Genomic DNA, 12,861 nt, shown 5'->3' on the forward strand with positions numbered 1-12,861 from the left:
CAATTAACATCAACTTAACTCATGAGCAAATGATAAAATAAGTGAGAGATCATGTAATGCTCGTTCTAGCTAGGGAAAAACGGGATTCAGAGGCCCTTCTAGGTGTTAAGCACAACAGCAAAATAGGACACAACTGCGTTAAAAAGTAAATAAATGCACTGAAGCAGTAAATCAATAAGAAACAGTGTAATCCGTGGACAAGTGAGTCTTATCTAAGTGAGAAAGCTGTGATTAAGTTATTATCTCAGACAATCTGCCTTGTCTGCTTCTAATCTGGGGCAAAAGGTAAAACACGGTTAAACAGCCAATAGAAAGCAGATCACGTCACGGCCTGTCTACACCTCACAAGGATTAGGTACAGTGAAGCCCTTCCAGATATGATGGCAGCAAGATACTAAAAGGGATGGATGATGATGGGAGAACTGTCTCCACCCAAGGTCTCTCTGCCCATGTCCCAGTGCTTTCTAAATGACCAAACCCATATGTAATCCGTTAACAGAGCAGAAGCTGGAACTGACACAGCAGCTTTAACTAGGGAAATCTGCAAACCAGTAGGGAGGAGTAATGTATTTAATGATATGAATGGATATTATTTTTCAAATCGCTTGGGGTGTGAAAGAGAAGCACCTACAGATGTGATGAAAAAGATCATTACTTAATGCCTATGTATTTTGCCTTTACTTTACCTACTTAGCACTTCAAAAGCAACTTTGGATTCCTCAAGATGAACATACTGTGAAAATCAAGGACATAGTCATGCTATTTTTAGACACGTGTCTATCTGTAATGGCAGAGTTTATCCTATCAGGAGCTGTGATTCCACCGCCATAAGAATATTTGAGGCTGGTGTAATTGGCATGCTAGTGAGACAGAGGTTGCTAAGACGCCACTGGAATGCTTTGTGAATGGCCGACTGCGCTAGTCTACTTCTGAGCCCATTTCACACTCTCCGAACTCTGGCACCATGTACAGCTGCCTCCAAATCATTTTCATTTCTTGTGTTTTAATAGGGCCCAATACACTGCACAAGTCTGCGAGCATAAGATCCATTGTTTTGCACATTGTTGTTTCCTTTGATTTCTTCTTGGCTGATGGCCACTTTCCAGCTGATGGGATTAGACCTCAGTGTGCCAAGCAGTGTTTACTGTGATTAGTTTACAACTGCCGTGGTGAAAAACAACAAAGAGGAGCATCACTTGCAAGAATTTGCTCTAATGACATGAATACAAAGGAGAAATGATGGTCACAAAGTGGGGCAGGGAAGAGACATGCCTCTCGGGTAGCCAATGGCTAAAAGACTGGAAGAAGGGGCAATGGTTGGCAACTCTCCAAAACAGGATGACAAACATTCGTCAAGGAGGGACAGATGCAATGAAGGACACGATCCATTCCCCGAGAGAAGAGGTGTTTTACTTTTTTTACTTTTTTTTTTATGCTAGGACAAAAACAGCAGTATGTAGCTCTGTGTATACTACTTTGAGACAGCTAAAAGGACAAAGGTTGCAAGTGTTTATTCAGTTATGTTAAGGTTGTCTAATGGTTTGCGACATGGTAGCAGTACTCACCCTACTCAGACCCATGTGGTAGCTGCTCTTCTCCAAGTCCAAGGACTCCAGTAGCTCCTCCACGGCCTGGATAAATGCACACATGTACACACACACACACACACACACACACACACACACACACACACAAGCTTAGTCTTTCAACGTTTGGATCCACGGGGACCTTCTACTGACACTGCATCGGTTCAGTAGTCCACAGATCCCCCATCTTGCCATCCTCAACTAATGGACAGTACAGTTCTCCCTCTTCCCTCAAATCCATTCCCCGCTGTACTTCCTTCTGAAAGACGCTAAGCACGAGGAGAGTTTGGCACTCCAGACCTCAAACCAATTAGACAACTTGTCCTCAAGAATCCACCTGCGCTTGGCTTATTCCTCCTGACCCCCCTGCTGGTCTTGGCCCCATCGCAGCCTTGAATACATACAGCCTATGCAGAGGTACACTGTCAGCCAGCCTGCAGCCTCTCCCTGTCCATCTACCAGCCTGTGTATAGGTGTATGCTTGTCCCGGGCTCCTCTCTCCACTTGAGCCTCCAGCCTGAAAGACCACATCTAGATTACACCAGGAGAGGTTAGCCACGAGCACTGAGGGGCTTTTGTTTGCCAGCGTTTCCACAGAAACTCAGCCCCAATACACCGACACAGGGGAAAAGAGCTTTTCTCTCCCTTAACCCCATTCTTTCACTCTCTCTCATTCCTCTCTAAAAACAAGCTTTTGTATTTTTTTTCTCTCCATTGCACTCCAACTGGGGCTTCTCTTGCAGTGGACCATTGGACAACACTCTCTCATTGATAGTTAACCTCTAAGCAGAACATTCAAGCACCCTGCGAAGGTTGCATTTCACAAAACACTAGATCCATTAGGCTGTGTCATTTTCCATATATCTAAAACAAAAGCAGTAAAGTAGTGAAGCACTTTCCTGTCAAATCATTAAGGAAAAACCTTACCAGCTAGTTTCTAATGCCATGAACACAAAAGATGATAAGTACATTAGCGTATTCAGCCTCAAAGCTCAATGCAATTAGCAGGCCTTTTCTGCTGAATATTGATCTACCTTGGTAACAGGCATGATGCAGCTGAGGTTAAGTTGATTAGGTCATTACAATACCTCTGATGAATTAAGGTGTATTTCTCTGTCAGTGGCTGCTGACAAATCAGGAGGGGATGAGATGAAGCTGCCTCTTCACAACATTAATCTTCACTGTACTTTGCTACTGGCAGAGCTGGAGATTTAACTCCCTCTCTCTCTGATTGACTCACCCTCTTCTCGTCCTTCACTATGTAATTCCTTCCATGCTTCTTGGTGAGGTGTGGTGCCAGCACATCAAAACGTCGGCGAAACTCAGAGAACACCATGTGATCGGGGTAGCCTGTGAAGGACAATTTTGAATAACAACATTATATTTCGTACATTGTTATGGCACTGTGCTGATAGTAGGAAAATAATGAAATAAATTCAGATCTTTTTAACTCAATCCACACTTCTAATTAGGCTCAAGTACAGGGGATCTGTATTTCTATACCCGTCTTGAGAATACAGTTAAATCAGCAGCCTCACCCTGCCTGTAGATCCGGAGAGCATCGAGCAGCTTGGAGCCTCGGAGCTGAGCGCGGAGCAAAGCTGCGTCTAGCTGCATCAAGCCAGAATCTCCACTCTCCCCTCCAGCCTCGCCCTCTCCTCCTTTGAACAAGGATCCACTCAGAGCCTTGAGGGCATCGGCCTTAGGCAGCATGCAGTGAACAAAGTGAATCCTGGACCTCCGCACCATGTCAAGCAGAGCGTCCTGGAGGAGACAGAAGTGGGTTAGGGACTCTATGTAGGTAGAAACAGGGGAACAACAAAGCAATATCATCCATTAATGGCATATCCAAATATAATCGCCGGCTGAATCTCTTTAATCACAAGATGCAAATGCTCCACACACTGTCTCTGACATGCACATTTAATAATATTACATCTAATAAGAATTCTTAGCAAATTTGTGTTTTAATACCCACATGAGGGTTAAATCTAATATCTTAATTCTGCATGAGGACATAGTCAAGCCTTTTAAAAGAGTCAACAACACTGTGAAAACACTGGAAGGAGCCAGCCCCAAAATCCTGCTTAGCCCTGGCCCTTGTTTCAGTTCCAGCCCTAAAGCCAGCACCAGCCCTAGTCTCATTTTCCAAATTCAGCTGTAGTTGCAGCCCCATGATCCCATCCAAACTGTAACATTAGCCCTAATCCCAGTTCCATCCCTAGCCTTGGCCATCGTTCCAGTTCCAGGCCCCAGTCCTTGCTCCAAACACCAGACGCTGTCCCAGCCTCTCCTCTCACCACTTGAAGTTTTATCTGGATGCACAGGGACTTCTTCTTGATAGCAGCCACCCCTGTAGTGAAGGTCTTCCTCATGCTAGTGGCCCGTCGCAGGGACAGCTGGGAGACGCCCTCGAGGCCGGCGATGGAGCCGGACAGAACGGTGGCTCCGCCCGCGCGGCTCATGAACAGAGAGCTGATGTTCTTCCTGGAAGAGGTAGATTGGCCTGAAGCATCGTAATAATCCACTAAAGTAATAATTAAAGAAATAATCCACTATAAAATAGAATTCTCTGGCAAATTTGATGCTTACTTCTGGGAGTCCTGCAGGAGGCTTGCAGCGTTGGTGGAGGCAGGGTTCTGCTTGGCATGGTTCAGCCACCCGCGGGCGTCATACTCCACCCAGTCAGTCCCGTGACTGTGGCCCAGCAGGAAATGATGAGCCCGTTCGCTCTTCAGGAGGAAAGTGTGACCTGATGTAAATATAGGAGAGGGTAGTTGTAAGATTCCCTGGTTGGTTTCAACACACCGAGATCAACAGGTAAACTGTTTACAGCAAGCACACAAACCCTAACCTCTCTGTATCTACATAGAGAGAATAAGACTCCTTCATCGCCACCCAGATGAGTTTAGGGAAATGTTTATAGACAGTCTGTATGAAGGGAGCATCAAAGCGTGCTGATTCAGCTTGTCCTGATCAGTCTGTGTATGTGTTGTCTGTCACAAACCGACATGAACTTTACTGATACAGTGATCATCAGTCATCATCAAGCACGCCCATTAGCCTGTCTGTTTTACACTGTCATAAACAAAGCAACAGTCTGACTCGAGCGTGGTACAGTAGACAATATGATAGAGAGAAAAGCCCCAATCTGGCCTATATAAAAATGTATGAATTAGAGGCTTTGGGTTGTCTTTTTGGAGGGCAAGCGGACACTCTGCCCTTTTATTATTATTCTAGAACCCTATTGAGTTATTTTGGGGGAATTTCAATAGACCCCAGGCTGTAACCTTGGCAAGTTTCAGTATAAGGATTTCTATGACTATTCTTTAATCCTGGTGCTATCCCTCAGTGAGTGTTTTGTCTAAGATCTACTATCGATATGCAAGGCTCATTCTCCATGATACAATAGAGGTACAATAATTCACCAAAGAAGGTGAAGCTGAAAAGTAGAGCTTGGGTAATCCCAAACTGACAAGCTTTGATTTTGTAATTAGATCTGAACCGCAAAACCTTTATGGCTCTTTCTAACACAGAGAAGAGATTCTTTAACTGTGGTCTGTTGATAAGCGGAGCTGCAATGTCTTCCCTTTATCTAGCTTTTAACCTACAGTAAAGAACTTTTTTGCTGTAGCAAGATATACTGTAACCATGCTGTGAAACAGAGAATAGGAAACAGTGCTGCTCTGACAGATGATACAAAATCCACAAATATTTAATGTTACAACAACAGGGATGAAAGGTTATCTGAAGCATATGGGTACTTACAGCATGCTGTTTATTGGGTAACATTTTTCATATTGATAATTGTAATGTAAATCATATTTGGATGATTTAATATCTTCTTTTTTTATTAAAAACATATACAAAACATGCACAAATGGTGTTGTTAGTGAGGAACTTTCAATAGAGTCATAGATTTCTATTAGTTTATGACTATTTTTTGTCATGTGCTCTGTATTAGCTTCAAGTGTGTGTGTGTGTGTGTGTGTGTGTGTGTGTGTGTGTGTGTGTAAATGTGGGTGTGTGTGTGTGTGTCCTCTCCTCACCTTTACTCTCTCCCTCAGCAGGCCCGTAGTAGCTGAAGAGACGTCCCAACAGTGTTTCCTCTGATCCCCCAGGCTGCAATGCTTCCTCCTCCATCAGCCACAACAGGCCCCGTGCCTCATCTGTTCGTAGTGTCCGTACCTGTCAAACACACACACACACGCACACACACACACACACACACACACACACACACACACACACACACACACACGCACACACACACACACAAAGGTCAGGGGTTCTTCTTGCACCCTCAGTGAGTACACAAAATGTTTTACCTGCAGTCCTCCAGAATAAAAGTACATGAGCAGGAATGACTACTCACCCACCGAAATAAACAGAAAACTGGCCCAAGGATCTTTAGCTTGGTTTCCATCTTACCTATGTGATTCATCACAACTTAAGACTCTCATCCATACTGTACTCACTCTTTTCTAATAGGTCTGCCTCAAAAAAAAGATTTCTGTTTTACCTGCAGTCGTCCACTATATGAGTAAGAATGACTGTCCAAAGCAGACCAAAACAAACAGAAAACTGCCTTGTTACAAGGGCCTTTAGCTTTCTTTTGATCTTACCAATGTGATTCATTACGTATCGTAATGTAACGTATCGTAAGACTCTCACCCATACTCTACTTACTCTTTACTAATAGGTCTACCTCCAAGCTAGATGATTAAATCTACTCATGTATGTAAAGGGAACATGTCCATAAATCGGAGGAAATTTCAGCTTTTATTGTTTGTCTGCCTCCTGCGTACTGCAAAAACAGGCTGACAGATTCTGACAATCAACCTTCGAACACTGAATACTGCCTTCTGCATGTTTTCCAGATTTGAGGCAGTGGTAACAGGCCTGGCTCTAATACTAGAGTCAGAGCTCAAAGTTTCTAAAGCATTTGCGGTCCTTCATGTATGAAGAGAGTGGTTGGGGAGTAGGCATTAAAAGGTAATCCAATTAATTAGCATGAGCACAGAAACCCACGTGCAACACAGAGGTGGGCATCAGAAAGCAGTGTGTTGAATAGGTCGCTGTTGTGTTCTCTTATTGTACCAGCCAATGTCCAACCTTATACCAGCTTAACACGTGACTTGGAATTGTTTTTGCTGAAATGAAGTGCAGTACTCATCTCAGCTGCCGTACGTTCAATTTCCACCTTCAGAATAAGACAGTGGTGCTTTATTTCAGCTCTTACACTCTCGCCAAAGTCAAGAATTTAAATGGTATATTTTCAGCCAAAGAGAATTATAGCAAGCCACTGCTGTGTTGTGAATGATGACAAGCTCCAGGCAGAACACACTCCACATTGAGAGAGATAGCTAGCTCAGTCAGCAACCCTGAACCTATACCTGGACCTATAGATAGCGACAAAAACCGAAAGCTGTTTTAGCAGCTATCAGGAAGTTGGACACCTCAGTGAACATGAGATTTAATAAACTGGGGACATCCTTATCAGAAGTTCAAACTACACTGGCTGCAAATACAACACAGATTATCAGTTTGGAGGAGACATATGACAGCTATGAGGCTTGTATTTAACTGAGCATTAAGGCTGTTTGTGATAACGGACATCGGAGCAGCAACACGGAAAAACTGTCAGTGAGTGAAAAACATCTTTGATCAAAATGTCTTTTTCATTCTAAGAAGCAAATCTTTTGGAGTCGACTTTAGAAAAGACTTTGAAGAATCAGTGGTTTTTGCCTTTGGACTTCAGTCTGATGCACTATGGTTTATTGCTTCTGATGACATTCCCATTAGAGTGGGGACCCTTTAAGAAGTAAAGCACTCAAACCAAACACACTGGAATTATACCAAAGTGATCTATGACGCTCCAAACTCTGCCATTTCTGTTTCCATGGCACAGATCACAGGCTGCAAAGGCTAAACATCGATTTTCTTTGTGGAAGTCAATTCTCTAACCTTTGTTTTCCTGCTCCTACCCTCTCTTTCCTCTCTCTGCCAAACAACACCTTTCAATATCTAAAAACTCACATATAGAAAACTTCAGACCCCGAACAGATTAACTACTGATATTCTGTACAGAACTTTCAGTTTGTGTGTTATCGACAGATTCATTGTGAGTCATGAAAGTATCTTGAATAAAGTAAGGTTTTGCGGGGATTACTGTGTGAATATTGATCATGAAAGGGATGCGAGTCACCTGGGTGTTCTGAGCTGCTGAGGGATTCAGAGTTAAGTTAGTATACCAATACCAATTTGCTGTGTGCAAATATAAAGGAAAATAAGTGGCTATGCAAGTGGGAAACATAATATAAGACATAAATGAAGACAATAGATATATTAAAATATTATTCTTACCAGTGCTTGGCTTGACGCTTGGTCTACCACGGCTACAGACAGAGATGTGCTGGGCTCCATGTCGTCTAAAACAAGCTCTATGTTTTCCTGGATGAAGACAGACAGGCAGATTGACAGGCTGTTTTAATGGCTAATGATGATGTTGATTAAAAGGAAAAAAAAGACAAACACATTTTTACAATACATGTCTACTAGTTGATTGACACTGAGGCTGTTCTGAGAGTGAAATTGAGAAAGAAATAGATCTTGGACAATTTTTAGTTAGGGCAAAGGATTCAAATAAAGTCAGGGCAATTCATATTTATGTATAAGGTATAAAGTGTTTTAGAGAGCAACAAGGGACATAAATTCAGATGAAAGCAAACCAGAGCAAACACATCAAAATAAGAAGCCAGAGAATATATGTATGTATGTCTGCTTGTGTATGCATGATGTGGGTATGCGTGTGTGTGTGTGTGTGTGTGTGTGTGTGTGTGTGTGTGTGTGTCTGCGTGGATACACCCTGTATTAGAGCACTGGGGCAACACGAGTGCAGTCTGCAGGAGCAGAGAGTAAACGACAGACTGCAGCGATTGAGACAAAGGGAAAGGAATGGCTGGCATGCTGGGAGTTACTGTGAGGTCGACTGTAAGTTTTACTAAATACTTGTGTCTTGAGGCTGGAATTAAATATTGTGACTATATGTCTATTTCCCCGACAATGACAAGAGTCTTGCTCCAAAGGAAGTGGACACTGTAGGAGACGGCTCAGCCTCCAGATGTTTTCTTTTGAATGTGGGGAATGACAAGGAGTCCCGCATCCTGCGAGCAGAGAGTTCGTATGATCAGCAAATTACTGTGAGGCAAGGTTATGTAATCCTTTGTCTAAGGTATAAGTAGGACTTTGTAATCAATGTATCCATTCACAAGGAATCAATGAAGAGAGAACTGGGCAAAACTGGTTAACACGTTGGTGTTATTGGTAATATTTTCCTGAAAATCAACCCATTTTCACTCTAGGTAGTATAACCTCTCTGCTCTGATATTTTTGGGAATCCCATTTTTAAATCATGTAATGTAATATCAATAAAATAAAAGCTATATATAGACCAGTGCATGAATCTGGGCATGTATGTCTTGCCATGCACATCGGCAATCCAGAAGGGCCAGATATTCATGAGCTGGGCAAAAAATAGATGATGAGGAACACCGCTGTACTTTTGAATGTGCAGTTGGATAGTCTACTAGTGTAAGGTTCACTCTAAATGAATCCTTGCCTTGATGGATAATGAATTATACTTTGTTGAAGACTAACAACAAGCTCGCAGAAATGCTCTCACTTCCAATGGGTGGCATTTTATTGATTGTTAGAACGTGAACTTCATAGTCTACTGACAAATAGCTAGTCTAGTTCAGCTAGAAGTAATGCCTATATTTGAGTTTACTTTGTATGTGAAGTGAAGTAGCCTACATTTGTATTTGTCCTCTGCTGTGGAGAGACAAGAACTATCCACACAACTGCAGTCAACAGTATTTAATTCTAAATGGTCATAAAGTTGAGCAAAGGCCTGTTGTGTGTAATACAATTAAACCTGCTACCACAGGCATTTTTTTATCTTGTATTTGCAATTGGCTTGACCTAGTTTTACATGACAGTTTTCCAGCTTCTTACATTTTCAAAAATGCACTGATGATTTAGCATTACACTACATAGATTTATGCAATATATTCATTTCTGTCCATCTCCCTTTCTCCCAGGCAGAAGATGTGGGTGGGAATGTGGGTGGGAAATCCCAGGATCCTTGTTCCCAGTATTAATGGTAATATTATCATGATTTCTGGTTAGTGTTAGTATCCTGGCAGCTGAGTAAGAAGGATATTTTTGAGTGTAGAGTTGGGACATGCAGAGAGAAGTGCATTGCAGTAATCAAATCTGGAAACAAGAAGCAAAATGGATCACTTAAAGGAGAAAAAATGCCTAATCCTGGAGATATTTCAAAGGTGGAAATATGCTGCTGAATGTTGGGTTTGCAGGGATGATTCTGCCCAGTTATTATGGGCTAGTATTAGCAGACAGAACTGCTAGGAGGACAGGAGGGAGAAAGTGAAATAATAGGGTGTTATTCTTCATCAGGGAGCAACACCACTGCTGTGCAGCTGGGCGTGTCTCCCAAAGGCAGTTGTGAGCGACTTCACTTTGATCTCGGCAGGAGAGGTGCAGACCGGCATCATTGATGAGGAGGTGGAACACATGAACAACTTTGGTTTGTCATGACTTGTGACAGGTGGGAGGGATAGTGTACCTGATGTATGAACGCGCGCCCTATTGGAGTTGATATATCTGAGAGAGAGCAATAGGTAGAAAGAGAGAGCAGCTGGAGAAAAAAGAAACAGAGAGAATGAGGCTGTACGCACAGTGCATACACTCCACGTGTCCTTACCTCCTTGTATCTCTCCAGCTCCTGAACAAAGGTGCGTTGGTAGAAGAGGGTCTGCAGACGTTCTTGGGTGTAGTTGTGGCACAGGTCCTCAAAAGTGGCGCCGCATTCCCGCTTGGCCAGCCTGGGGTTTTGGAAGCCTGGGGTGTCCACAATGAGCAGAGAGCACAAGGAGTGCTGGCTGGACTTCAAGGCCCTGAAACACACACACACATACACACACACATTCACACACACACAATTGTATTACTATACTTGTGAGGACCTTCACTAATTATATTCATTTCATAACCCCGAATCCTAACCTTAACCCTCTTCACTGAATTCCTAACCTTAACCCTTACCCTAAACTAAACCTAAACCAAATTCTAATTCTAACCTTAACCAGAAAAGCAAAGTCCCAAACTCCCAAAACTCCTAAACTCTAAACCTAACCTTACCCCTTACCCTAACCTAAACCCAATCCTACATCTAACCTTAACCCCCAAACCAAGTCCTAACATTAAAATACCCCCTTAAACAAGTGAGGAGCAGCAACATGTCCTCACTTTGCGGGATTTTTCACCATCTTTGTCAGGAGACACACACATAAGCATGCACAGGCAGGAAGAGAAGGAACAGGCAACAATAAGGCAGGATCCACTCTAGTAATTGTTTGCTAGCAGTGGCAGCTGCAGTCTGCTAAGCACAGAGGAGCAGGCAGACTAACCGGTTGATGAAAGAAATCAGGATGGTGAAGAGCTCCGAGTAAAGCCCAGATGCCATGGCCTCTAAACACTCCATAGCTGTAGCCTTGGATCCTGGTACGAGGAGCAGGCAGACACATACAGAAAACAGCTAGTAAACAACAATATCTGTACCATCAAAAAGAAAAACAGAACAAGCATTGGAATTATAAGATAGAGTGAGAATTCTGGATTTTCGTCTGTAAAAACTAGGGTCACTACATTTGCTTCTAATAGGATGTACAATGGCAGCACATTTGAGTTGTGACATTAAGCCCTACGGCATAAGGTATCCAACCAGCTCTGAAATTTTCTCTGTAAAGCAGTGTAATTTAAGACTTTCACACTCAGGTATATCAGAATTGCTCGGATCAAACTGCACACACCCACATCTGTGCCTTATGGCAACGGCCACCTGTTAAGCTTTCCTAATTCATTCCACTCTATCTGTGACACAGCTAGAGAGTTAAAGGTGCCTGGGGGGAGTGTCTGTGTATGTTTGTGTGTGTGTGTGTATGTGTGTGCACACTCATCTATGTCTGTGTGCTTGTGAGTGAGGGGAGATATAGGAAGGGTGAAATAGAGGTCAATTCTCTCCATCCCTACTGTGATAGACTTTTAACTGTATCCTCACGCCCTTCAAAGTGTGTTGCAGTCTGGATAAAAGTCAGAGGAACTGCACGTGTGAAAAATCAATGTGAGGCAATTATGATTTCAAGGACAGTGAATGAAGAGTAGATCTAAAATTGCTTGTCCTGATATAGTGTGTGTACTTATCTGTCAATAGCCATTGTAAAGATGTGGTATTCATTACTAAGATAAGCTTTACTTTCTCCAGAGCATGCAATTTCCCTCAGGTGATGAGCAGACAGAGGTGTGTGTGTGTGTGTGTGTGTGTGTGTGTGTGTGTGTGTGTGTGTGTGTGTGTGTGTATGTGGCAACAGAGGGAGAGTGACAGAGGGACAGAGAGCGAGGCTGTGTGGAGTGAAGGGGGGAGAGTCTGTTTGTGCATGTGGTGTGTGGAGTACCTGCGTCTCCTGTGCCATTTTCGTCAGCAGTCTGGCGGATGCTGCTGGCTCTGGGCAGGGTGCCCTTGGCCTGGTGCTTGAAGATGGAGGAGGAGAGCTCCTCCAGGGTGCAGCCCAGCAGGTAGGCAGCCTTCTGGGCCCACTCATGACGTGCAAATTGTTTCCTGCCAGCTGAGACACGTGCATGAAAACCTCCATTAGCCCCTCTGCCAACCACCCCAGGCGCGTGGCTAGCCTGGTAGCTTTGTGACAATCCTGTCTCTGACAGAGTAGGATTATGTCTCTGGTCAAGCTGACACTGACACAGCTGGATAGAACATGCCCTAACAGCACACTCAAAATATCGGTGGCTTGAATACATGGAATTGCAATTGAAAAAAAAAAAGTATTTTTCTCACAAGTCTCTACAACTAAAAGCTTCTACCGTTTGATGTTCAAAAAGATCAGAAAACTTCTATGTTATTTTTTTCAGTGATGACTGTCCTTTATCAACTTGAAATTGAATACAATTCCTATCATTAGGGAGCGCAATTAATTAATTTACATAAAGACCTCTTTTGGGAAACATAAGTTTCTCTTTAATCTAGTGGCTGAGTGATAAAAACATGCAGATATGAGTGCAAATTTCAGCTTTAATCCACCATGGAGTATTATCTCTTAAGACATAAGAGAGAAACTGGGGGATTTCAAAAGAAGAATGGTTGGCTCTATCCGTTTCATCAGCAAAAGCCTCCCTACTC

General features: G+C 43.0%; 1 protein-coding gene across 1 annotated transcript in view; it reads right to left on the reverse strand.

Moving 5' to 3' along the window:
• LOC139931800 (unconventional myosin-XVIIIa-like) overlaps window positions 1-12,861 on the reverse strand; it is a 69,791-nt gene that overhangs the window by 28,903 nt on the left and 28,027 nt on the right. The window contains exons 11-20 of the mRNA XM_078286545.1: window positions 12,122-12,292; window positions 11,078-11,168; window positions 10,372-10,564; window positions 7,953-8,039; window positions 5,636-5,774; window positions 4,179-4,338; window positions 3,887-4,073; window positions 3,125-3,350; window positions 2,827-2,936; window positions 1,566-1,631 (exon numbers count right to left, since the gene is read on the reverse strand). Of these exons, the coding sequence (XP_078142671.1) occupies window positions 1,566-1,631; window positions 2,827-2,936; window positions 3,125-3,350; window positions 3,887-4,073; window positions 4,179-4,338; window positions 5,636-5,774; window positions 7,953-8,039; window positions 10,372-10,564; window positions 11,078-11,168; window positions 12,122-12,292 (1,430 nt within the window). The remainder of the gene's footprint in view (window positions 1-1,565; window positions 1,632-2,826; window positions 2,937-3,124; window positions 3,351-3,886; window positions 4,074-4,178; window positions 4,339-5,635; window positions 5,775-7,952; window positions 8,040-10,371; window positions 10,565-11,077; window positions 11,169-12,121; window positions 12,293-12,861) is intronic.

This window comes from Centroberyx gerrardi, chromosome 11, assembly GCF_048128805.1.
Source record: "Centroberyx gerrardi isolate f3 chromosome 11, fCenGer3.hap1.cur.20231027, whole genome shotgun sequence".
Lineage (NCBI taxonomy): Eukaryota > Metazoa > Chordata > Actinopteri > Beryciformes > Berycidae > Centroberyx > Centroberyx gerrardi.